This window comes from Alosa alosa, chromosome 9 (assembly GCF_017589495.1).
Source record: "Alosa alosa isolate M-15738 ecotype Scorff River chromosome 9, AALO_Geno_1.1, whole genome shotgun sequence".
In the NCBI taxonomy this organism is placed as follows: domain Eukaryota; kingdom Metazoa; phylum Chordata; class Actinopteri; order Clupeiformes; family Clupeidae; genus Alosa; species Alosa alosa.
Window position 1 is genome coordinate 20,922,038 of NC_063197.1, and position 26,720 is coordinate 20,948,757.

Genomic DNA, 26,720 nt, shown 5'->3' on the forward strand with positions numbered 1-26,720 from the left:
AAACAAGACTTTACATGAACGTTCAGGGTGCAGGGTAGAGATCGATTCTAATTATGATCACCTTTTCCCGTGTTTTCATAGCCTAATTGCGATACGCAGGAAAACCTCCCCAGGTCTAGTAATTAAATGCATAATGATGACAAATTAATCTCTTTACCGATGTAGGCTATAGATAGCTCACAAACAAAGCTTAAGGCAACCCATTCGTGTGCTCTATTCTTTACTGTTCATACTTAATACATAGAGATGGAATGGAGAAGATTAATACAAATGATATTCACTGCTGCTTTTATTATCAGATCACGTATATTGCGAAATTATTCCTCCTCCGGAAGGTCGTAGATTTGTATGGATATGATTCCTCTAAGTAGACGGGGTTAATTTAAACAAATTATAATGGACTGGTGTGACTGATAAAACTAACTTTTAAATGAGCAAAACTTGTAGAAATGTGGAACAGACACAAAAGACCCGGACTCGGTATCTATCATTCATTCTCAATGCCCCTGGGCCATTAAAACCACCTCACCAATCTCCAACTCTCCACCCCACCATCTGCGGCTCCCTGGGCGTCCGTGTTGGAAGTTCAAGAGGTGAACATCCAAAGAGTTTTCCTTACTTAATTGCGATGTCTCCCTCCGATCCGGCCCAGGGGATGAGAGTAACACAGGAAATGAAGTTGTCAAGCAGACGCCTGAAGGCCTGTCAGGCGATGGGGCTCAAAAGAGACCCCCGCAGCTCAGTGTGCGACTTCGCTAACATATAGGCTACAATATGGGCTGCTGTTAGGTAGAGTATATGTTGTAGTTTATAGTTAGCCAGTGTAGCAGTGCTCTTTGTTAGTTACAGTTTTTCAGTAGTTTCTTCTCATATTGATTGGGATTATAGAAATGCAACAGTACATGTTAGGCATTTGGTCTAATCCAAAAGTCCTCTGTGTCAGCCAGTAAAATAGTGACAGAGAGTGTATTACTGCTGTGAGAAAATGTGTAACTTCCCTTTCCCCCCTCCATGGTAATTTACCCAATTATGCAATGCTTTCACAATGTTATTAGTTTAATAATTCATGTAACATTGAAGTGTTCTGTAATGTTGCCAGAAACTAATTTCAAATTTAAATGACAGGCTCTGTTCAAGATTCTTTTTTTTTATACAGTTGAGCTTACATACTCTGCCAAATTCAGCTGGTAGCACCTTTCTGATCCTGATCTATGCTGTAGTTAGATGATAGCCTACTTCTGTGATTCTCATTCAGAGATTCATTTCATATTTATGTCCATGCTGTGTTATGTCATGGAGTTACAGCAGATTCTGGATGCTTGTTTTGAGTGTGTTTAATCTAACAGTAGCCTACACTCTTCTAATTGATAGCTATGCATAACATGACTTAGTTTTCTGAGTTGCTTATCCTTGGGCAGACACCATTCTAGAAAGTATGATGATCTCACTGATTAGTTGGATGAGATGTTGTTGGGTGAGAAACTGATCATTTGACTCTCTCTCTATTTCAGATCCATAGTTTGCCCTTGGGCCAATTTGCTGTCTTAAGATGTATCTGGAGAACAAGGGCAACCTGGAGATCGAGATGTCTCAAGCGGGCGCTCCGGGTCAGCAGAGTCGTGTCGGGCACAGGAAGTCCGAGGTCATGGCGGGGAACTTTGACGAGCTGCGTCTGCTGGAGGGCTTCTCTGACCGCAGGGAGACCCAGAAACTGCTACAGGCAGCCGCCATGCCACCAGGGCACTGTGCCATCTATGCCAATACCCACCAGGAGGACAGGTAAGACATACTGTATGACCCAACATTGACAAAGGGATTTATGTGCAGGCTGTTCACGGTCACAACACAACATTCATGCACATATCTTGATAGTTGTGTAACATTGATGTTTGTGTCTTTCAGATATAATTTCCTCTAATGCAGTTTCTATGTATGAAAACATTAAAATAATCACTATTTGTCACATGTTCTATGAAACAGAAAGCATAGGTCTATGATTTTTCATGTTTTATACATTGGTATTTCCTTGCATTGGACATAGCTGTCTTGGATAAAAGCATCTACCAAATGAGTAAATGACAACGGCAAGGGTTTTAAGTTAAAGGCCTTTGAACAGGATAGTAAACTTACCGCTATTCTCTATTGACTTTGGTTATGCTAAAGGCTTATTCCTTCCTAAAGGCTCTGCCTTTTTGGGTGTTTGAATTGATAATGGTGTGATACAAATGGATAACATTGTATGAAATTGAAATGTGGGATTCTGTACTAGATAATATAAACCTGTATTCCAGCCAAGGCAAATCGATTACCAAATTAGAGCCCATTGGCTGTTGATGTTCCAGAGGGAGCTGGGCCCATTAGATCCTTACAGGGGCTTGGGTTGGTGTTGGGCCTAGGTGTGTCTTTAGACTGGGTCTGTGGGGGGCTGCTTGGTCCCCATCATAAGGGATTTGAGGCATAAAATAGCTAGTTATTAACACCTCAAAGAGGATTTGGGTCTCTCGTGCAGAGTTACATTATCCCTGGTTCGTGTCAGTGAGGAGTAGTTTGTGTGTGTGTGTGTGTATGTGTGTGTTTGTGTGTGTGTGTGTGTGTGTGTGTGTGTGTGTGTGTGTGTGTGTGTGTGTGTGTGAGGGGAAAAAGTTGGAATGTTTTGGATTAGAGGCTCTGTTATTATTTACAAACAGTTGCCTTCGTTTCAGGACTCAGCAATGAAAAGAGGACTTGTACTTGGACTGAATATTATGTCTGGGTATGTGTATGAGGATATGTGTGTGGCTGAAAGTGCATGTATGCTGTTGCTTGTGTGAAAATGTGTCCATTTCTGTGTGCATGTATTTTTCAGAAAGAGATGGATGAATGATTCCCTCTCTCTCTTTGCATGTGCATGTTGTGTGTGTGAGTCTATGTGGTCTCCTAATCTCAGGCCTATGGCTGTGACGCCAGCAAAGCTTAGAAGAAGTGGAATTTGTGGCTGAATGGCATACATGCATGTGACAAAGTCGTAAACAGTCAGTCATGAATGAAAAGCATGATCCTCTGTCTGGATGATCCTCCGCCATCTCTGTCACTGGATTTGCTTCAGTCCCTCCTGCCTCCTCTTATTCCCCCCAGTCTCTCTATTGGTTCCAATCGCCTGCTGTCCTCGCAGCTACTGGCTAGTGTCGTATTGTTGGTTAGTGTACCACTGTTGATTGGTGCCATGTTCACACATTAGCATTAGTGTTATTGACCATTGTCCAACTCCCAGCCCAAAGTCCCATGGTTCCGTCCTCAAATTAGTCTCACATCTGGACTGCATTCGTAAGAGGAGGAGAAGGGCCTCTCTCTCTCTCTCTCTTTCTCTCTCTCTCTCTCTCTCTCTCTCTCTTTTCTCTCTCTCTTTTTTTCTCTCTCTCTTTTTCTCTCTCTCTCTCTCTCGCTCTCTCGACTGTTATGGAACAGAATATACTGTAGCAAATCGCCTCTCAGTTGTGCAATCATCTTGAGGGGGGGATTACGGTTCCTAAAACACCCAGTCTAATCCCCTCTCTGTCTCTCTGGCCCCAAAACGCCACAGTGGGCCCAGAAAGCTGTGGGTAGCAGCATTTTACTGTGCCACCTTGACAGCTGTTTGCTGCCCAGACAGAAAGGCCTTTGAGGTCAAAGGGTAGACTTTGAGGTAATCTGTTAAGCAATGCTAGTGTGTTCATTAAATATGTGTGCTGTGTCAGGCCTAGTCTTGGAAAAGGCATAAAGACTTACTTTAAGGACCTACACAATGACACAGACACACACAGACACACACATACACACACATACCTGGAGACACACACATTCACATACCTGGAGACACACACATACTGTACACACACTCAGCTAGACCGGCTGGTTGACTTCCAGCTTTCATTTGTTCCGGCCGCTAGCAGCGAACCTGAGGATCAGCAGATTAGCGTGAGAGTTCCTCTGCTAATGAGCTGTCTCTGAGTTTATAGTAAACCCAACCTTGCTTGTGTCCACACACTGCGGCCAAGTCATAATCTAGTGCACGTCTCACAACATCAGCTCAGATCCTCACCCCACTGCTAGCTGCTCTCCTCTCCCAGCTGTAGCGCACTCAACCCAATTTTCGTAGCGCTAGCGCTAAAGAGCTAATGACATTTGCAGTGTGAACTTGCTCGGCTCATCATGTAAATAAAGATGTCTGTGTCTGGAGAGGTTAGAGAAATTAACTTTAACTTTCCCCACTTCCTCTCTCATTTAATTATGGTCCTGAGTGCCTCTGCCAGCTTGGGTCGATGGCTGCCTGCGCCTGTGATTCTCTGAGGAAAATGACATTACAGTTTTATTGTGATTTTTCAGAGTTTTGCCATACTATTTGATTGGTGAATATTATCATAGTGTCCCAAAAGATATCAAAGACCAATTCAAATGAGTTTTTGTAATTGCAAAATCATTACTTACAATATTAGAGGCCATGGAAGAAATGCCATGGATGACAGCTCTTTCAGGCCCAGCATGACTGTAGAGGAGAGAGTGCAGTCTATTGACTGGCTGACTGACAAATGGATGATCAGATGAGAGCTGCAGTCCATTACCTGCCTGAAACAATAATTTTTGCATGGGTTGGTTTGGTTTTGCTCCACTCCACGTAGAGGAAGGTTCATTATCTTTTATGTTTATTTCTGTTAGCAACACACAGGGAACAGTTTTAAGAGATTCTAATTGGTCCTTCACAGTTCGTACAAAGCAACTGAGTTTGAATATCTTTTGAGTCTCTGTCTCTTATGCTACTGTGTCAGATGTCTTTGTATTGCCTTCAGAAAACCACTTGGTAGCAACTCAGTGCCAGTTGTTCTTTTAACAACGTGGACCACGGATTCTCTGTCCTATTCAGGTAAAACGAGCAGTTTTAATGGTCTGTTAGGAAAGGATTGCTAAATTTTCGGTTCATTAGAAGGCCATAAAATTAAGCACTAATTGATTGTAATGCATGAAGTGGGTATCTTCTTGTCTGATGTGAGCCATAATTTTAGGACTGTAGGGGGATCATTAAGTAGACGGTAAAATGCTCATTAACTTGTTAGCTGTTTGCGCGATCAGCATTTTTGAACATTTTTCCCCGGCAGAACAAAAGTTTAACCTCAGCAATATGTGATGCTGCTTCTGTTTAAGACACAGTGGGAAAGAGCCAGAAGCTCTTACTCTACCTCCTTCCTCACTGAGTTCTCCTGAAGTCTCCAGAGACACTGGGGTTCCTTCGCTGAGAATCGCTGGCTCTGGCTCAGACTCAGCAGAGATCCAGCCCACACTCTGACTGCTTCTGTCGGGGAAAAAAGATTTCAGTATTTTGAAGCACTATTAATGATAAAAAAAAATGCTGTGGCCCACAGTCTGTTAAGCCTCCCTTTTCTGTCCCCTACTCAGATGCATGCATCACCTCCTTGTGTGGATCAGGGTGAATACCGTGGACCATTTAGGCTCTATAATCATGTTGACATCATGGAAGTCAGTGTGTGTCTGCCAGGTATTGGTCTTGCTGTGCGAACATTACTGCTATTCTTGACCAGTACCTGTATGGGGGCAACTGCTGTGTTTTGTGTGACTTAGTGTCTGCACTTGTAATCTCTGACTGGGTCAAGCTTTCATTTCATCAGTGTGAGGTGGGGAGGACAGGAATAGCTCCAGAGAGAGGGAGAAAGACAAAGAGAGAAAGAGGGAGAGAGAGAGAGTGAATCAGAGCGCTGTTGACTGCCGCCGCTGCAGTCGGGGAGCGACGCAATAGGAGCAGACGTGGTATATCTGCACACCCTGGGGCATGTCAAGAGTGGCTGTCCACACAGAGAGCACTCTAATGATTCCCTGGAGAGAGCCATGTCACCAGTGGCTTGTCTACCTGCACAACAGCTGGCCATACACACACACACGCGCACACACAGCCACACTCACACACACACCCACACACACACGCACATGCTCACACACATGCTCACACACGAGATGGATGGACATCTGGAAATGAGCTGGAGCTGAGACACAGAGAGTGCCGCCGTTGGTCTTTTTACATCCTAGTTGTATGTTGGATATAGACTGGATATGCAGTATTGAGTAAGGTATTTGTTTATATTTTTGATTTATATTTAGATCTATATTCAAATATACAGTATATATATTTGCCCAGGAATGAGAATAATGTTTGGACGATGCATTTGGCAAGTTAGATTTAAGACTTTCTTTGTCAGGAACCTGTCAGGCACTAAACTCAGGGCTGTTAGGAGAGTAAGCCTTCACGTCTCACGCCAGCGTTCTGGCCGTAGGGGACGCTGCGTAGGCTTTCCTTTGGCTCTGCTCCATTGGCTTTAAATGAGTCAAGGGCAGCAGTGACCTCTTCTCTTCCTTTGATGCCAAGAGCTTCAGTAATGGATCTTGTGTGGCTTTGCTGGTTCCGTGCCATTTCAGGGCTCAATACATTCCTCAGTCAGTTGACTTTTTGGGTCTGTGGTTTGTACAGGTAAATCCATGCAGAGTGTGAGGGAGCATACTGATGAGGACTGAAAGGGCAAACACATAGTGTAAGCTAAGAGCTAAGGCAAACTAAGAGCAAAACTGCAATTTATCATTTGTGGACTTGCTGTGCTACGCTTGATGCTATTCAATTCTGTCAACCATGAGGTGTCAAAATATAAAGTCACACACACACACACACACACACTCTCTCACACACACACACTACTTTGACTAGTACTCAAAACTTATTAACTTAACTCTTATCCACTGGTAATAGTATTCATACTGTAGATGTAGTATTAATTGCTACCAAAGATATCTGCATTGTAGCTTGCATGTTATTCCTCATTTTCAGTCACCATGGATAAAAGTGTTTGCTAAATGAATACATGTAAATGTAACACACACACACAGCCTTCATTATTTTGTTTCCCTTTCAGTCACAGCTTCAGCGTGGTCAGCTTCCTGCGAGGAAAGACGAACCAGGCCAAACACACAACAGAGAGGTCTCCCCTGCTGAAGTTCTCCTCGGATGATAGGTATGCTGTGCTTATTAGTCTCAGACAGTTCTTCCTTTATAGGATTGATTGAATCTGAACATGAATTATTAACAGACTTTTTTTCTGTGACATGTATGTGACATAGCGGCCATGAAAAGTTCTTTCATATGAAGTTCCCAGGTGAAATCTTTTCATTTGTCAAGGTGAATCCTATTCATGGTAGAATTGCACTTTTTCCATTGACCATGAAAAACTTGGAATTTCAAATACGATAAAGGTTGTACTTGAAGTTGTTTCTGACCTTGAAATAAGTTAATGAGAATTTAATTTAAATGACCCATTGACATTTTTACCCCCAAAAACTTTGTGGAAGCAAGTTCCTTCAACCAAACCACCCTCAATCTCTTTTTAAAAAATCCCCTTCACACGTTTTCTCCTGTTTGCTAGAAAAAAGAAGAAAAAAAAACATGCCGGGAGGCTTTTTATGGAGAACCATAGCCATAATTGCACGTTTTAACATTCAGTAATGGAAAAGACTGACCTTCACTCCATTTAGTGTCCATTGGAGCAGAGGATAACGCAATTTATACGGAAAGAAGATTTTTTGAACACACAGTCTATAAGATGACCCCCATCTCTCGGTGGCCTTTAATTAAACCAAAAACACCTGGGCATTAGGGTCAAGAGCACATCCACGCAGACTGTTGTTGCTGTCTTTGAGTGGCGACACTGTAGCTGTGTGAGTAATCTGAATAAACATAGAAAAGCAACACACACAAATCCTATGAGTGATGTCATTAGTCTTAGTCCAGTCCAGAAAAATGCAGTTTTCTTTGCAGCACTCTCAAACTCAGTCTCTTGTAGGACTCCTGAATCTTAGGAAGAAGAAAGAAACTTGTCTTTGTTATGACAATTATATTATATATATATTTTTTTAAAAAAGCATTCAATGTAAGCCTCTACAAATGATCAGTGTTTCAAATGGACGGTCTGCTGAAGTTCACCCATGTCCTCAGAAATCCTTGAAGTATTTTTTATGTAACACTGTAACACTAACTGGCTCTTAGCGACGGAATGGAATTATGCAGTAGTTTTATATGATGTCAATGAAATTATGCATTAGATTATATGATGTCAATGGAATTATGCAGTAGTTTTATATGATAACGCAATCTGATAGGGAGGTCGAGAGGATTTTTGAATGCCTCACAGGTGTGTGCTCCTTTGCTGTAATCCTGTATCCTGTAATCCTGATTTTGTTGGCATTATTACTTCATGTTACAACCACAGAGCAGGAAAACCATTGGGCATTTCATATTACTCCTGGCTTGTCAATAAAAAGGGATGATGTTCCATTTTTTTTTTATTACTGAGGAACTTAATGTTGTTTTTGTTGTAGTAAAATGTTTTTGTAGTCGAGTAAAACTCATGTAATTACCCATAACAAGCTGACATAATTAAAAAATGACCTAATTTTTCTTGGATGAGAAGTGTGAGAAGGAATGATTTTTTCTTTAATATTGAACTGCTGGGCTTATTATGTGGACTGATTGTTGTTTACAGTAATTTCCTGTGTTTTAGCCACATTGTGTATAAGCCGCAGGACAGTGTTTTACGCATGTTAAAAAAAGCTAAAAACCATATTACATGTAACTGCCCCCGTGTATTAACTTCATAGCTGAAGAAATTTTGTAAAATCAATGTATAAACCGTGGCTAATAGTTGGGAAATTACGGTATTACCCAATTTACATTTTATCTGTCTTATTATATTGTTTTTAAACCAATATTGTAATATTATCTGTGGAGCACTTAAATATTTCCATCATACATCTTAACTTTGTGATCACATGAAATTCTGTGTGCCATGTCATTTGATGTGTCTTGATGACCTTTGACCTTCTTATTTCCACTGATGGTTCAGTATTTGCCAAAAAAAGGCCCCAAAATGCTGGTTCCAAATACCACCATCCCCCTGTTATGTGCCTGTGACATTTTACCGTGATGAGGAGTGTGACTTGTCCTGTCTGGCTTTCTATTTTGCAGCATTACCTACATGACCTTACATGACCCCAACTTCCCTAGCGGTGAGGAGTCCTCGCTGGACAGCAGCTCCACTGAGGCCGACAGGAAGTGCCGCCTGGCTGGTGAGGCGGCCGGCGGTGGCAGTGGTCTCTCCCGCTCCTGGTCCTCAGAGAAGTACGACCTGGACAACCGGTACCTGAACTTCAAGCTGTCCAGCAACGTCCGGTACGAGCCCCGGCATTGCTTGGCTGTCTGTGCACTATCTGTCTGCTGTAGAGTCTAAACAGACGGGATGCGTCCACACTGGAGAAATTATCTTGTGTCTGTGTGTGTGTGTGTGTGTGTGTGTCTGTGTGTGTGTGTGTGTGTGTGTGTATGTGTGTGTGTGTGTGTGTGTGTGTGTGTGTGTGTGTGTGTGTGTGTGTGTGTGTGTGTGTGTGTGTGTGTGTGTGTGTATGTGTGTGTGTATGTGAGTGAGAGAAAGATAGAGAGAGAGAGATAAATAAAGAGGGCAAGAAACGGTGAGTGAGACAATGAGTGAGAACGAGTGAGAAAGAGAGAGAGAAACCAACTCAACTTAAAAAAAAAACAGTTTTTAAATGGCAACATATTCTCAGGAGCGCCTGCAATAAATCTAATGAGAATTGCTTGTATGACACACACACACACACTTGCGTGTGAAGATGTTTGTGCTTGGAAATGGTGTTTGACAGGGCCATTTTAGAAAGTCACACCAAGAGCGTGGAGAGGAGACAGGCAGTGTGTCATAAGTGACAGGAACATTTTGGCACATGATTAATTTAGCTGGGGAAAATGGCTGGAAGAGCTACTGTTGCTTTGTATTTTTAATGTGTCACTTGGTCCTTGTTTACTTTAATTGTCATTAAGACCGTGGTGTTTTGCTGTCATGGATAATGGCTGGATGATTGCTGATCTGTCCATAAATTATGTTCGGTAACACTTTATTTTAATATGTCGCTGTTACAGTGTACCTACCTAATTAGGTACAGTGGTACAACCTGTGTAACAACATGTACTATCAGGTACTATCATTGTACTTGCATTATGTATTTGTGGGTACCTACATATAGTTGTTACATTGTAATACTGAGTGCTTTTTCAAAACTTTTTGCCAATTTGCCTACATTTTCATCAGAGGCAAAGAGCTGACCTGAGACCTGCTGGATGGGGTAAATCTGGTCATGATAGATTTGATCAAACCATTCTTAGCTCCAGTCAAGGTCTCATTGTCTTCAGTGTACATGGGGCAGCTGTGGCCCACTGGTTAGCACTCTGAACTTGTAACCGGAGGGTTGCCGGTTCGAGCCCCGACCAGTGGGCCGCGGCTGAAATGCCCTTGAGCAAGGCACCTAACCCCTCACTGCTCCCCGAGCGCTGCCGTTGAAGCAGGCAGCTCACTGCGCCGGTATTAGTGTGTGCTTCACCTCACTGTGTGTTCACTGTGTGCTGTTTGTGTTTCACTAATTCACCGATTGGGTTAAATGCAGAGACCAAATTTCCCTCACGGGATCAAAAAAGTATATATACTTATACTGTATACGTCATTCACTCTCACTCTCTCTTTCACAGGTATGGCTTAAAGGTGTTTAAAACCTTCACTATCTTCATCATTGTTGTCCTGTGTTCGGTAAGTCCCTCTTCCCTATTGTATACTTTTGTAATAGAGTCACATCTGGATGCCTCACAGGTCTGTTACCGGTCACAAAGTACACACTAAGTTTCTGCAAGTCAAAATAAAGATATTTATTATTTGGTCATAATTTTTATTTCTGAAAATAAAGATAACGCTTATGGATCTGTGTGTAAAGTGGGAGACGTCATTTTAAGATGAAATTGAAATTCTGCGTGAGTCGACTGTGAATGAGTTTCCCCATCTCTGCTCTGTGTGTTTGCAGCTGCTCTTCAGCATGTACCCTGACCGTGAGAACCCCTGGACAATGCTGGCCGTCTCGTCCACAGAGAGCTTCTGTATCCTCCTATAGCCTGTAACTCCCAGCGGTCTTATTCCGCATAAAACACATCCTAATAGGCTTGTGCAAAATTCCAGAATTGAATTGAAACTGGCTCTTAAATTCCAATTCAATATTTGAATTTCACTTGCATTTCAATTGAGGTAGCAAACAGGAAGCAGAATTGCAATTCGAATTGTGCACAACCCTGCATCCTAAAGGGCCAGGCGCATGCAGGCTCAACTGCAGCACAGGTGCCTGACGGAGGTGATGTCCTCCTAAGTGCAGAGTTTGAGATGAGTCAAGCACAGTATCAATAGGGGTGTATTCATCCTAGTCAGTTGTTGCTTGGCATTGTGTTATCATTGTTGTCCAAGGTAAAACCACTTTCAGATATATCTCAGAACATGCATTGTGATGCTCTGAGGTAGATGTGCTTACCACCATTATTTTTGTCAAGCAATTACATATTAAAACACATGCAGCCATTGTTAAAGCCTTTGCCTCCCACATTTCATGAGGGAGATGGTATAGATGGCTATACCATCTCCCTCATGAAATGTTCACCCTCCAAAACAGACACCTTAACAGATAATGGAGTATTACTTAATAAATGCGGCAAAACATCTGATGTTGTTTTTCCTGAGCTTTGGCGTCTCACAGCTATGAACCTGACGGATTTCCGTGGCAATGCCCAGCTGAAACTGCAGATGGGCGGGCCCTTTGTGGCTCGGGCTGAAGACATTCCCGCATCGGAGTACATCCTCGTCCAGGTGGAGCAAATAGAGGAGGTGGGGCCTCGCAGGAGGCGTGCACAGCAGGTCAGTGACCTTTTGGCCATAAACCAACTGACCAATCAAATTCAGTGTGCCCATGTTGACCAGTCACACAGACAACATCACATGCAGTGTTCCTCCTCTACTTAGTGACTACATTTTACACAGTTATTCTCATAATCAGTATTCGGAATCTCCCAGTATTACCCAGATGAATGTATTGGGCACATGTAGAAATACATCATTAATAGCCATGCCTAATGTGTACATTGGATATTATGGTAACGTTTCGCTAAAAAAATGCACAGATCACATAATTGCAACAGAATATTAAACTTCTCTCCAGTTCTACCCTGACTGAGTGCACATTGAAATAAATTAATCTCTCCAATAAGCCGAAGCCCCCACTGCGTTCAATTCATTCAGCTCAACCTCTCCCACAGGTCGTCTATAATTGGAGCATCCCTCTGCACTCTCAGCGGAGCGACCAGATCGTTAGGACGAGGACATTTGAGATGCTGAGCAGGTACGGCCCCATCATCTGCTCCCATCACACTGGGCAAAGCTTTATTGAGTGTATTAAAAAGGGAAATGCTTTGATGTCTCTTTCTCCCTTCCCTTCGCAGTGGGCCCCAGCCAGTAGCCATTAACTGCTATGGGCCAACTGCTCTGTATTAGCGCAGATACAGTATAAACTTAATGAGTTATGATAGCAGGTTACTTTAAATGGGGAATTTTATTGCTCTCATAATGCTGTCATCTTAACACCCAGAGAAATTAAGGGGAGATAATGTTTCCCATTCGATTAAAGTTTTCACAGACTTTACTGAGTTACTTTAATTCTGTCCGCTTGTCAGGAGCCTAGTGTGAACTGGAAGGGGAACTTTCTGTTGGTTAGTTAGGTGTCGGTGAGATTGCTTGTAGAAAGCTGTCCAGTCTAATCCCAGTTTGTTCACACTTCCGGGTGTATTCATAATGCCCCCTCATGTGGAAAAGCTCAGCGCAGATGGAACCATGCCAGTTAGGACCACAGCAAAGCCTGACCTCTATGTATATAGTAGCCCCCAGACACCAAACACTGCCCACACAGCTTGATACGTCTGAAGGAGGACCACTGGACCAGTGTCCAGACTTGGTGTAGGCCGATGTGAATGTGATTGTGTGGCCATTTTCTTGAACATGGATTAAGCCTAATGCTACACTCCTTTCAGTAGAGATTATCACTGAACATGTCTTTATCATGGGCAAGTGAAAAATGTGAATGAACTCCACTGCCCGGCACCCTGCTGTGCTGCCTTTGGCCAATTACTGGGCCACCTGATTCTTCCCAGCTTCACCCACCCACCGGCCCCCGAGCGGAGCCTCTCCCTGGAGGCGTGACATCCACATCTCTCCAGATTTACTGCCATTGACAAGATCGAGGCAGCTGAGCTGCACAGAGTTGAGCCGAGCGGCGCGTCTCCTGCTGTAAATTGCGTGGGTGGGTGTGCGGGTCCCCGGCCGATATTAAAAGATGTAAATCAGCAGGCGCTCGGCCCGTAATGAGTGCGGGGAACACAGGGCTCCGGCCTTTTGTCCCCAGGCCAATATCCGCTATTACTGGGCTGGAGCCGAGATGTGATTATAGACACACTTACATTTTCTCTCTCTCTCTCTCTCTCTCTCTCTCTCTCTCTCTTTCTCTCTCTTCCAGCTCTCCGGTCGTAATCACAGTGCAGGCCTTTCTGCTGGACAGCCAGGTGGTGCCCCTCTCCATGACTCACCAGTCCCTCTTCGCTACCGTGGAAACGCAGGTGCTCATGGCTGGAATCATACTGGCAGGGGTCTACGTGCTCATCATCTTTGAGGTAAAATCCCAGCTCCACCCACACCTGCACCCACCACCTCCACCTGCATCAACACCCCTGAGTTCTAACATCCAGCATCCAGCAACCAGCATCATCTCCAGCTGTGGTCCAGGCTGTGGCTGTTTGCTCTGCACAGTCCTTGCACGTTGTTTACAGACGCATGTGTCATTTACTCACGAGAAAGTTCATCCCTGGCCCGTACCGTTTGCAGAGCGCTATTATTTATCTTGTCCGCCTATGTGTTTGTGTTCTCACGGCGGAGGTGCGTGGGTTTACACAAACGGCTCCCACCAATGGCCAATTATAAACCGCAGATCTATTTATAGCCCAGATCACAGTGGGTAAAAGTTCCCTCTTCACACAGCCGAGCTAAATGCCTGGAGAGAAGCTGGGTCTGTTTGGCTCTGAAACGGCGACGAAAGTTATTGACACATTGGAGGAAACTGCAAGCTGAGCTGTAAAAAAAACATGGTGTCTCTAAACATGAAGAGGGACTTTGACTAAGAACAGAGATCAGAGGGAAGGGTCAGTTTTAGGAGAATCGCTCTCAGATGCTCTCTAGTCAGATACAAAATGGTGTCTGTGTTGGTCCCAACGTACAATAGCATTTAGCAAAGCAGATGCATATGGGTTTTACATGATGGAAAATAGGATGTCTCTAGGTCAGATGCCTTTTAAAACAGAGCTCTGCAAATCTGCCTTTAATGCTTAGAGGCACTGTCTCCTACTCACCACTAGAGGTCACTGAACACTCTGATGCGGAGAGACTCGTTCTCCCCTCACTCTGTGAAGAAGCTTCGACCTGGCAGGCTTCTCAGGAGCACAGTCGCGGTCAGTCAGATGTACAGTCCACCCCATCTTAGACCGTGGCCAAGCCCAGAGCTCTCGGTGTCAGCGCGATGCATTAACACTGAGCTGAGAATGATGAAAGGGTCCTGTGCTGAAACAGAGAGATGAGTTCAAGACCGATATTGATTTCTCTCTTTCTCTTTTTTGTTTGTTTTTGTCTCCCTCCCTCCCTTCCTCTCTCCCTCCCTCCCTTCCTCTCTCCATCCCTCTCTTCCCACATCTCGACAGGGAGTAAGTCAGTGCCCTTCCATTCAAGCGCACAGAGCTGAATTTCATGTAATTACATTAAAAGCTCATGTGTGCCCTTCTCCAATAGAGGTCTGAGAATGTTTTTTTTTCAACCACTGCTCAGTGCAAAGACACAGCTGGTCACAAAGACTCATTTCAATGTAGCCCAAGCTGCTTGGCCACATCTGCAAATAAAAGCATAGAAAATCCATCCTTTTTTATCAGACGTATAAGCGTATTCTTTCCAGAAATAGAGAATGAGCTTCTAAAAGCGGATAGAAGGACAGACTCTGAATGGAAGTATACAAATAGACCGCCTAGTCTCACAGACACAAGCAAGCATCTTCCCGAAGCTTTTAATTGTAGGCCTGCCTAATTAGCGGTACATCCTTTGTGACTGCTGAACAGTAGATCTTCTTTTCAAGGATGTATACCCTTAGTGGATGCCCACGTGAAAAAGAAAACCTTGAGTTTTTCTTTTTACAGTTTTGGAACAGGCTTTTTTTTTTCAGAAGGCTCCTGTGTGACAACAATGTATTATCTGACGCCTGGAGAACCGAGAGAACTGTGGGGTACTCCATGTTCTAATTATTCCTGTTTGTTCTTTGGGGAAAACGTGAGGTGCCGTACAGTCCCGTAGTCCGTAATTAGGCCATTGTGAAGGAAGAGGAGGCTGACGGGCTTTTGTTAAACACATTACGACAGTCGGAAAGTTTCTACATGCTCCAGTTTTGTTTCACTTACCTCTCTGTCGTATTGCAAAGAACAATGGAGATCTTCACCTTTTCTTTCTCTCTTTCTTTTTTCATCCTCCCTTCTTCTCCTGCTGTCTCTTTTCCATGGACACACATGCATGCACACACACACACACAGACTCAGGCATACACATATCATATGGACACACATTTGCTCTCTCTCTCTCTCTCTCTTTCTTTCTCATTCTGTCTATAACTGTCTTTGTGCCTAGTTGAGACACAATTAGAGCTACATAACCCTTGCATTCTTTTATTTAAGACCCCTGACTCCTCTTCTCCTCTCTGGTGGAGTAAGGGAATGGCTTTTGTTTAAGACCCTGTAAGACCCCTGACTCTACTAATTGCCCTATTCCCCACTTTAATCCGACAGACTTGCCCTTTCATTTCCATGTGTCTCTAAGCAAGTGTTGTTATTGGGATCCGGAGGCTTCTTTGGCATAGTGGTCGGTCCGAAAGAGCCTCTAGCCCCTCAACCCAGAAACACTTCCAACCCTTCAGTGTGCAGTTGGTGACCTAGTTCTTCACATCTTTTTTTTCTTTCTTTTTCTTTTTGTGTGTGTTTCCATGAAATAAAGATGGTTGGGAAGCACCCAGGCTTTTCTATTTTCTGCCCGATCAGGCAGACATGTTCTCTACCACGCTCAATGTTTCATGACCAAATGCATCATACATGATTGTAGTATGCGCTTTCTACTGTGGCTATCCCAGTGGAACGGGGGGATTTCGTGATATTCACCTTGAGCATTGTGTTGATAAGAAGAAAAAAAACATAACAGATAGTATAATCTACTTGGACGCCAGTGGCTTAGCAAGTCTCCCTGTTGAGCTCTTTTCCCATTCTAAGAATGATGGGGTAGGTTTGGGAGAGCGCCCCATCTGCTCATGTGCTAATGGCGCTTAGGGGACAGGTTATCAGGCCGCACAGGTGGTAATGAGAGTAAAAGGGGGTGGCAGACAAGCCTGTGGTGAGCAGCTTTTTCCCTCATCCTGGTGCTAGGAATGGTGGTTCACTCAAACAGCCACTTGCATGAACTTCTGTCTGCTGCAGTGCACGTTTCTTGTTAAACATTGCTATCCTTTACAAATAGAGACTGAAGAAAATCGCTCTTCTGTGGGGGTGTGCAAAGCTCTTTAAATTCACAACTCTTTAAATGGGCTCTCCTGGAATGTTCTTCCAAACATTAAAAAAAGGTAAACTGCTATTTGCAATTCAGATGGTCACTCAGAGAGCCATCAATTAAACATGTGACAGAGTGAGGTGCATATTGGTTTGGCCACAGGACAGGTACCAGCAGGGCTAGTCTATGATCGTGGCCACGCTGGCTAGAATACTCAGTGACCCCAGTCCATGGCCTTGGCTTGCCCAATCTCACACTAAACACCCTCTGTGCCATGGTGACAGTCCAGTGTCTGATTAAGATATGGATTTATATCCACAGGGTACCTTTGGTGTGAGAAAAAAAATGTGTATAAGTAGCCCTACATACATTAGACACTGTACATAAATTTAGTGTATAGGCGCATGCCCTCAACCACTGGAGTGACAGATTTACAAGACATTGGCAGTATAAAAGGCAATTGACAGTATGAATTGTGACATCTGTTTATAGGAACAGGGCATGAGAAATATATGGAATGCACAGAGTATGGAGTAAGGTGAAGCAAAATTTTTAGGAAATTGATATCATTAGGTGGTATTTCAAGATACAGATCATACACATACACAAAAAATTCTAAATGTGAACCTCACAGCAGCTTCATTGTCAATTAATTGTGTTTTGAACATGGGTTTGTGGGGGACCAGGGCAGGCAGGATGTACCTCGCAATCACGGCATTACCCAAATGGTTACCTTTCACTGCCGGGAAATGACAGGGAGACTCAGACGAGATGTGTCTCTGAGGGGCTACTCTCATTTGCCAGAGGGGCCGTTTGCAGCGATGCCACCTTCCTCTTCTCTCCGCTCGTCTATTCTCCTCACCTCTCTTCTCGTCTTCTCGTCTCCTCTCTTTTCTCCTCCCCTTCCCTCTCTTGCACCTCTCTTTGATTGCTGTGTCGGGTAATGAACCTGTGCCACTGTCACCTACTGCTAAATAAAGCACAGAGTGTCTTCTACCCTACTCCCCACGATAAAAGTGGTGGAGGTGGTGGAGGCTGCCTGTCAGTGCGGTCCTGGGTCAACACGCTTCATCAGAGGGAAAATTGCCAGCAAGCCCCCGGTGCATGCTGTTCCTCGGTGCTTTGTCTTATAGAGGTGGGTGATGACGGTGCTCAGAGCCCCAAACTTTCGGGAACAATGAGTGCACACGGAGCACTGCGAGGTGGCTGCCCGCACTGTTAGCTGCTAATTACGGTCATTTCGCTCGACAATGGGCCTCCAGTGTAATCATATCTTTGTAAAAAAATACTCCCGCTCAGCCTGGGAGTAATTTTTCTTTTTCACTGTAACAAAATCTTTTTTCCTCGCCCCTTTTCCTGTCTTTCTCTCAGTTTTTTTTTCCCCCCACTGCCTTGATGAAGCCAGTCATTTCTCCCTGGGGAAGCATGCCCTGTGCTTTTACTTCGCCAGTGGTGGAACCACTTACAGGAAAATAGCCTTTCAAGTCTCCAACAAACCCCTTACTATATCATAAAGCCCCTCAGTGGGTTCACCAGGCCTTCTCTGCACCGGCGAATCAGGACACCTTTTCAGGGGAACGTAATAACGCCAGTGACACAGTGTGAGGCTCTATGTGACTGACTGGTCTGCCAGCATGGTCCACTGTGTGGATGGTTGTATAGAGATATATGTTAAAAAATCCCATTTCCCTCCCTGTGCATAATTCATCAAGCTTCCCAGTAACTCATCTGGTTGTGCAAGGTGCCTCAGCGGGCCAGGGTTGAGGGTCAAATTGCCTTAAAGCGCTTGCGCTGAGATGTGCCTCAAAGCCTTGCACTGCATCGTGAGGTTCTTTAGATAATAGCATCTGCTGCTGGTAAAAGACTAACCATGAACCATTGGCCCACAAGGGGGTTTCCATGTTAGGCATCAGGGGAAGCCTTGTGTTACAGGTATGTTGTTTGTGTTGGGGTTCAGGTAGAGGACTAAGTAAAGTTACGTAAGAGGAACGTCTTGCGTTCCTTGTATAATGTACTGTACATACATACACACATGTACACCCAAAACCATGCACTCTAAACCATGTTGTCAGTAAGTTAACCCTTGTAGAATAGTAGTCTTATAATCTAATAATCTTTTCCAGTGTTTTTAACCATGTTGTTAAAAGTCATACATTTGAGTGGGAACTCGCTAAGTTGCCCGGATGCACTCTAGATATGTATGTCCGTTTGTGTCTGTTTGCCAAACTGTTGTTGTATACATACAAGTTGATGCACATGCCATGCAGTAGAGCAAGGGTTTCCCTCATGGGCAGTGTCGCAAACAGACTGTTCTGTTCTCTTTCTGTTTCTGTCTGCAGATCGTCCACCGGACACTAGCGGCCATGCTGGGATCCCTGGCGGCCCTGGCTGCCCTGGCCTTCGTTGGAGATGTACGGCTTTTCCTCATCTGTTACTTGCTGATAGTGACTCCACTCTTTATTGCAAGCGATGAGCTTTGGAGACTTATCAATTAACTATGAGGACCCAGATAGTCATTATGTCTTTATAGCTGGGAATGGGAGAGAGAGAGAGAGGAAGAGAGGGTGATAGAGAGGCATTTACGTTTCATCATTAAGGCCGTGGAGAGAGTGGGCTTATTTTACTCGACTGCCTGGAGAATGCAATTAAGCACACGCAAGATTGTAGTGTGTGTGTGTGTGTGTGTGTGTGTGTGTGTATGTGTGTATGTGTGTGTGTTAGGGTTGGATAGATGGGGGGGATCGTGGGGAGGCTAAGCTTTGGTCACATCGTATTTAATGCAATCATAAACAAAAAATATGATTTGAAACAACAACTCCTTTTCTCTAGTCCACTCGAGCCAGAGGATACAGTGTGCTTCATGATGAATGGGTAATCCCAAGCAGAGTGGGTTCTTTCAGCTGAACTGCTGGCCAGTGAGAGATTTGAAACTCGCTGACACCCCGGAGGCAGCTAATAGACCATTAAACTTAGAACAAGAGCAGTATGAGTAATGAGCGAAACTTTGGTCCCTGTTGCATTGTCTAGTGAGTTCAGGGAGAGCCAGCTGGTAATTACTCTGAGACCAAGAGGACGGAGTGATATTTATTGGTGGTCTTGCCCCCTGTCTTTCTCTCCCTCCCTCTCTCTCTCTCTCTCTCTCTCTCTCTCTCTCTCGCTCTCTCGCGTGCTCTCTCTCTGTCCCTCAGAGGCCTAGCCTGATGACGGTGGTGGAGTGGATCGACTACGAGACCCTGGCTTTGTTGTTCGGGATGGTGAGTGAGACCTCCTCGTCCTGGCACGCTTCTCTTCCTCCACTCTAAATATATGCTTTCCTGTGAAGTGCCGCTGTCAGGGCACTTGTCAAGCCGCATCCTCAGCATCGCAAACATGAAACAAATCCCATTCACCTTCAAAGAGAAAAAAAAAAAGAAGAAGAAAGAAAAAAAAATACCTGTGATATTGTTGTTTAACGTGTGTGTGTGTGTGTGTGTGTGTGTGTGTGTGTGTGTGAGTGTGTGTGTGTGTGTGTGTGTGTGTGTGTGTGTGTATTCAAGTGAGTGTGTGTGTGTGTGTGTGTGTGTGTGTGTGTGTGTGTGTGTGTGTGTGTGTGTGTGTGTGTGTATGTGTGTGTGTGTGTGTGTGGTGTGTGTGTGTGTGTGTGTGTGTGTGTGTGTGTGTGTGTGTGTATGTGTGTGTGTGTGTGTGTGTGTGTGTGTGTGTGTGTGTGTGTGTGTGTGTGTGTGTGCTCGTTCGTTTTTTTTTTCTCTTTCTCCCCATCCCTGGCACCGAAATGCAACAAGCACGGCTCCACCAAGCCCCCCCCCAAAGCCCCCATCCTCTCATGTCTTACTGCGAGAGCCGATCTCTTCGAGGTCCTGATGTGTTCAAAGCCTGTCTCCATGGCAACACGCCCGTCCAATCACTCCTGATGCAAAGTGGCGATGACTACATGCTAAAAGTAGTTACGAGAGAGAAATGAAAGTGAAGCGGAGCAGAATGAAAGCCAGTGCGCCCAATTCTCCACGCGTTCGCTGATCCAGAAGCAGGCAGAACAACAATTGCACAGGATGAGATTTATAAATATGATTTTGAAAAATGGACGAAATTTCAACTTTTTACGGCTCGGATTGGGGATAGACACAGGATGCGTGCTGCTCACTGTCTGCCAGCCCATCAGGGATTAATTGCTGTGCTATAAACAGGAAGTCAGCATGATTCGTGAACATTAAAAAAGCCTCAAAACTCAAAAAAATAAAAATAAAAGAGGACAAATTGCTTTTATTTAATTAATTAGGATATTTAAGAGAGTTTTTTTAATGTCTTTCCTGATTCGGGTATTGCTTTTATTTTCAGACCAATACCCTTGTGGCTATGCCCCCTTGAGAGGACTTGTAAATTGGTAGTTAAGGACATAACAAGCTCCTTCTTTGTCCCACTTTTGAAGCTTCCTCAGCAAACCTCAACAAATCCTTGTTTTTTCATGTGTTTTATGATTTTTTGTCCTTTTTGTCTTTCAGATGATCTTGGTGGCCATATTCTCTGAGACGGGCTTCTTTGACTACTGTGCCGTGAAGGTAAACTCATCAGCAATCAGTCATTTCTCCCTCAGGATGGGGAGCGGTCACGTTAAAAAATGATTTATCTGAGACCTGATGGGGAGATATCGAGGCCCTGTGAATAGTTGCTAAACGAAATTAGTTCGAACAAATCTTTTTCAGGTGCTATATAAATGTCCATGAATCATAGGAAAGCAGGCCACCAAACGTGACAGAGACAGAGACGTGCATCATTCTGGACTCCTAACAGGCTGTGTTGGGGGGAAATGAAGGACGGGTGTGTGTATGTGTGTGTGTGTGTGTGTGTGTGTGTGTGTATGGAAATCCTGTTAGGGTGCTGTTGAGCGGCCTCTGAACCCTGCCACGCGAAACCCTCGCGCAGAATTAATGGCAGGCGGCGCGGGGGAGCGAGTGAGTGCCTGACACCTCCGTCCTTCAGGTAACACACGGGCCGCCTCTCTCTGTGTGTGACGCAGTACGCCACCTGAGAGGGGGATGGGTGTGGGTGTGTGTGTGTGTGTGTGTGTGTGGGGGGGGGGGGGGGGACTCATGAATACGAAGCCCCTCTTTCCACAAGGGCAGGCACTCTGAAATTAACATATCAGCTCAAAGATGACCTTCCTGTCCAAAGTCCAAGTGCCTCATTCTCATCTAAGAGAAGGCACACACACCTGTGCTCTGCGTCTGAACTGAATGTGGGGGCTTGTTTGCTGGAGGGGGATTAGGGTGACCTGGACCGGATGTTTGTGGTTGTTTTCATGGAAGTGCTCATGTACCGGCAACTCTCAGTATACTCGTTGTGTTTGTGTAGGCCTGATTGTGGCCATTTGTTAGAGGAGAGTGACTAAGTTTTCTTTTAGTGGAGTACACTCAGTTTGTGAGTGTAGTCGAGTGAATGAATACATCCTGATTGCAAGCATGTGTGTGTGTGTGTGTGTGTGTGTGTGTTCAGTCCCTGATTGCTACCTTTTCGATTAGGGCCAGGCGATGTTGTAGGGTAGATGTAACACCCCCATAATGGCACTTGATTACGCTGATTCCTGACAGCTAAGTTCATGTCTCTATGGAGATGCCCTCACACCAGCAGTGGCCTCGTTGCCGGGGCTTGCTTCTCTCTGGAAGGTTCTGTGGGTTGGAATTAAACAAATTGGAGCGTCACCGCAGAGTTTGGGCTGCCTGCCTGGTCGCCAAGTTTTTTGCAGCAAAAGAAAAGCAGTCGAAGAACATGAAACAATAATTTGCTACCTTTCCTACAAATCTTTTTGGGATTAGATTGTTTTTTGTTTTTTTTTACTGTTTCCACACATAATTGCTTTTGTTTATGAAATAAATCGTTGTCAGAACAAAGGGGTGGTGGTGGTGGTAAAAATAAATGAACAAACAAACACAGTATCACAGCTAAAATATCCCATTTATCAGATCGGAGCGACCACTGCTTTCAGTTCTCCACTAATTGGTTTTGAGTAGAACATGGTCAAGACACAAACAAGCCACCCAACTTGCTGAAGTCCTAATTTTGTCTGACGTGTCGTGTATGTATTCAGGTGTCATTCTTCATTCTTCATTCTTCAGATCGGAGCGACCACTGCTTTCAGTTCTCCACTAATTGGTTTTGAGTAGAACATGGTCAAGACACAAACAAGCCACCCAACTTGCTGAAGTCCTAATTTTGTCTGACGTGTCGTATATGTATTCAGGTGTCATTCTTCACCCCCCCTTCTCTCTCCACTTTGTTCTCGCAGGCCTACCAGCTGTCCAGAGGCCGAGTGTGGCCCATGATCATCATTCTCTGCCTCATCGCTGCTATCCTCTCCGCCTTCCTGGATAACGTCACCACCATGATGCTCTTCACGCCGGTCACCATCAGGTACGCCACGTCGTTTAGTCACAGATGTGTTGTGCCACAGTGGTTTTCACTCAAGGTGAATGGAAATAAAATAGCTAAAACAATCAAATATTGGAACATTGAATGAATGAATAAAAGACCAAATAGCACAAGAAATCATGACAAATGAGCAATCCCCCATCCTTACACTAGCTTACAACTGCGTAGGGTTTGGTATGCATGATCTGGAGGTGGTTGTAAGTGAAATAAATGGAGCTTGTAAACCGTAACCTCATGTGGGTTTTCATTCTGGGGATTAGCAGGGCAACACACGCACACACAAACTGTGTGTCAAAATAACCAAATTATCACTTTGATACAATATCTTTATACCAATACTGAAATGATACAGTACCTAGTCAGAGACCCAAAACATCACGTTTGAACATGTTAACCACACTCACACTAAATTTGTTGTTAATTGCCGTGCCACAAAAACTAATTCACGGATTGGGATAAATGCAGAGACCAAATTTCCCTCACGGGATCAAAAGAGTATATATATACTTACTTACTTACTTAAAAGTTTGTTTGCTCCAGTTGTTTGACATAGTCTCTAATTGAGGACATATGATTGAGGATAATTATGTTCTCTATCACCTTCTCAACGTAACCTGTCATTCTTAGAAAACCTTGTGCGTGTCAGCATGTCTCTAAGGTGCTTCGGCAAGTTCGATGTGTGCCTCTCTTGGTCTAAATCGCTTTAAGTTCTTTTTTTACAGACGGCCTCTTGCCCTCACTGTCAGCGATATAGTTACAGTAGTTAGGAAAGAACCATGGCCTGTAGTAAGAAGTTGTACTTGTGTGGCATCTTGTGTCAGATAAGGTCTAACCAAAGTTATTCCAGACGTAAGTATAAGTATAAGTAAGTACTCTTTTGATCCCGTGAGGGAAATTTGGTCTCTGCATTTATCCCGAACTGTGAATTAGTGAAACACACACAGCACACAGTGAACACACAGTGAGATGAAGCACACACTTCACACACAGCTGCCTGCTACAGCGGCACTCGGGGAGCAGTGGGCACTTCAGCTGTGGATGTGGGCATGGGAGAGCAGTGCTCAACCACTTCCCCCCGCCCACATTTTTCCTACTGGTCGGGGATCAAACTGGCAACCCTTCGGTTACAAGCCCAAAGCCCTAACCAGTAGGCCACGGCTGCACGGCTGACAATGCTTCAAGCATCTGGTTTTGGCAAGACTATAGCCACACCTCTCATTAGGTCCCAGCCACTCAGTTGCTTTGTTCATGAGAGGGAAAGAAAGGGGAAAGAAATGGTCATGGCCACTGTGTATGCATGGAGCATGTCAGGTAGTGGAGGCAGAGCTTTGCAAACACACACAGGACATACATAGCTTTTATTTAAACATACACAAAAAAAAAGGAAATCGTATTGTTTTTAAAGGTTGGGTATCATGATACTTTTTTAGTATCAGTACATTGTGCAACACTAACACATGCACACACACACACACACACACACACACACACACACACACACACACACACACACACACCTGTCTCTAATTTAATCTCTCGCGCCTCACCCCAGATTGATTAGAGCTGTCAGGCGTGTGCCGCTGGACGAGCGGAATGGAATCCCTGCCCGCTCACCTGCCTATTCCAAATGAGATTTCTCTCACACACACACACACACACACACACACACACACACACACATGGCCCCCCCACCCAGGCCTTCATTGGGTTTTATTCAGATGCAACAAACGCTGTGCACAGAGGTTGTTCAAATTGATTGTGTTTTTGCAGACTATGTGTGACCGCACACAATGTTGTCCCATTTGAGGATACTATATCTCATTTTCATTCATAGATTCTCTCTTATTCCCTTGCGCTCTCTCTCTCTCTCTCTCTCTCTCTCCCCCCCTCTCTCTCTCTCTCTCTTATTCTGCTCTCTTTTTACCGCTCCAGTTCTCGCCCTCTCTCTCCTCTGACTCCGCGGGTGGAGCACAGGGCTCACAGCATTTAAATGCTCTGTGAATGCAATTAGGTGCCTGCTTAATAAAAGGAGTTTGTCCCCGAGGAGAGAGAAAGAGAGAGAAGAGAAAAGAAGAAGAGAAAAAAAAAAAAGAGAAAAAAAAAGAGAGTGAGAGAGAGAGAGAGAGAGATCGGGAGTCCTGGAGGGCGTTTGGCACGCAGGATTCCTCCGGGCTGCTAGCTGCCTTTGAGCCTCATGCGAGGAGATGTGAGGTTGCGCTCTCCGTCTCGACGAAGCCGCCCGAAACGTTCCGTTTCATTCCATTTCCTCTCCCCACGGAACGTTCTGACAGAGCGGGACAATGATATTCCGACACAATTAGCTGCATGTCATGTTTTCTGTGAGGGGATAGAGATCATGAGCTGTGTTTAGAGGAAGCTACATAGAGGCTGTATAGTTCAGTCATGCAGGTACACTCTTAAAAAGAATGTGTTGAAAACAACACAACTTGTGTTGTTTTTAACACATATCTGTGCCCAGATAGAGACAACACAGTTTGTGTTGTTTCCAACACATTCGTTTTAAGAGTGTAGTCACTTCGACTCATCTGCACTTTGGCTGCAGGCGTAACATGCCTGGTGTAAGTCGTGAGGTATTTTGTCGCACACTGAAGGTTGAACTCTTTCCTCTGCCCTGAAGGCTGAATGGAGACACTTCCTCTTGAAAATGAGGAGAAGGATGAATATCTCAGCCCACTTTTCAGTTTTAATACATCAGACTTCAGTAGAGTCGGTCTGTGTGTGTGTGTTTATTTGTGTGTGTGTGTGTGTGTGTTGGGGGTGGGATGGGGTGGTGGTGTGTGGGGGAGGGGGGTTAGGGGCAAGAGAGTGCAGACAGACAGAGTGGGGCTGCTTTTCATGCCACTGTGTACATCAGTGTCCCTTCTCCCCACCCGTAGATTTGTGCCTGCTGCCGGTTTGTCAGCTTTCATCAAACTGTCATTTGTCAAACTGTCTATCATGCTGCATCAAAGCCTAGTTGAAATGGGTCTGAGGTAACGCAGGTCATTAGGATCAGAATCCTGAATTGGGGCGGCTGTGGAAAGTGGCCATTAGTTTAGTTCACTTTCAGGAAAGCGTATTTATCTGAAGGACTTCATCAGAAAGAAGGAGACATCTCTCTCTCTCTCTCTCAGAAAGAGATGTATTGCACAGCCTTGGATGTATCGACAAGTCTTATATACAGAGCACGTCGCTCAATTAAAATCGGGCTATTCAAATCGGAGTGCAGGTCCTTTTGAAGTGGTTTCTCTGCTCACCCGAGGCTTTTATCTGACGGTGTTTTTTCCTGTGGGCTCGGTTTTCCTGTTCGCTCCGGTTTCTCCTGCGGCACAGCTGGATATTTACCCATGTAAACTCCACCTAAGTGCGCCGCTTTGGAGTGCTGATTGATGTCGGAACCATCTGGGAGCAGGGGGGCAGGGGCCCTCAGGTCAGCGGATCAGGATTTAGCCCCCGTCTGCCCTCCACGGTCCTGGTCTGCTCCCTGGTGTCCTCCAAAATAAAAAAAAAGAATTAAATAAATAAGTAAATGTATTAGTTCGACTTATAGTTTCCCGCATCTGATTGTTCTTGTAGTAATTCCTTTCTTGCTTTGAAGAAAATCTCTTTTCCCGCCTGGTGCTACGTTACGTCAGTAGTGGGGTTCACCCGTATCGCGCCCCCTACAGGCCAAGTTGTTCTTCTGCACTGGTGTTTGTGTGCAGGCTTTGTGGAGTTGTGTGGAAGGTGCCGTGTGTACCATGA

At 44.6% G+C, this 26,720-nt stretch overlaps 1 protein-coding gene across 1 annotated transcript in view; it reads left to right on the top strand.

Moving 5' to 3' along the window:
- Window positions 1-414: 414 nt before the first annotated feature.
- Window positions 415-26,720, top strand: part of oca2 (oculocutaneous albinism II) — an 86,215-nt gene continuing 59,909 nt past the window's right edge. The window contains exons 1-13 of the mRNA XM_048252750.1: window positions 415-593; window positions 1,512-1,779; window positions 6,927-7,025; window positions 9,032-9,235; window positions 10,601-10,658; window positions 10,927-10,999; window positions 11,644-11,801; window positions 12,200-12,282; window positions 13,450-13,603; window positions 18,893-18,964; window positions 19,742-19,807; window positions 21,053-21,109; window positions 22,834-22,958. Of these exons, the coding sequence (XP_048108707.1) occupies window positions 1,550-1,779; window positions 6,927-7,025; window positions 9,032-9,235; window positions 10,601-10,658; window positions 10,927-10,999; window positions 11,644-11,801; window positions 12,200-12,282; window positions 13,450-13,603; window positions 18,893-18,964; window positions 19,742-19,807; window positions 21,053-21,109; window positions 22,834-22,958 (1,379 nt within the window). The 5' untranslated portion in view covers window positions 415-593; window positions 1,512-1,549. The remainder of the gene's footprint in view (window positions 594-1,511; window positions 1,780-6,926; window positions 7,026-9,031; window positions 9,236-10,600; window positions 10,659-10,926; window positions 11,000-11,643; window positions 11,802-12,199; window positions 12,283-13,449; window positions 13,604-18,892; window positions 18,965-19,741; window positions 19,808-21,052; window positions 21,110-22,833; window positions 22,959-26,720) is intronic.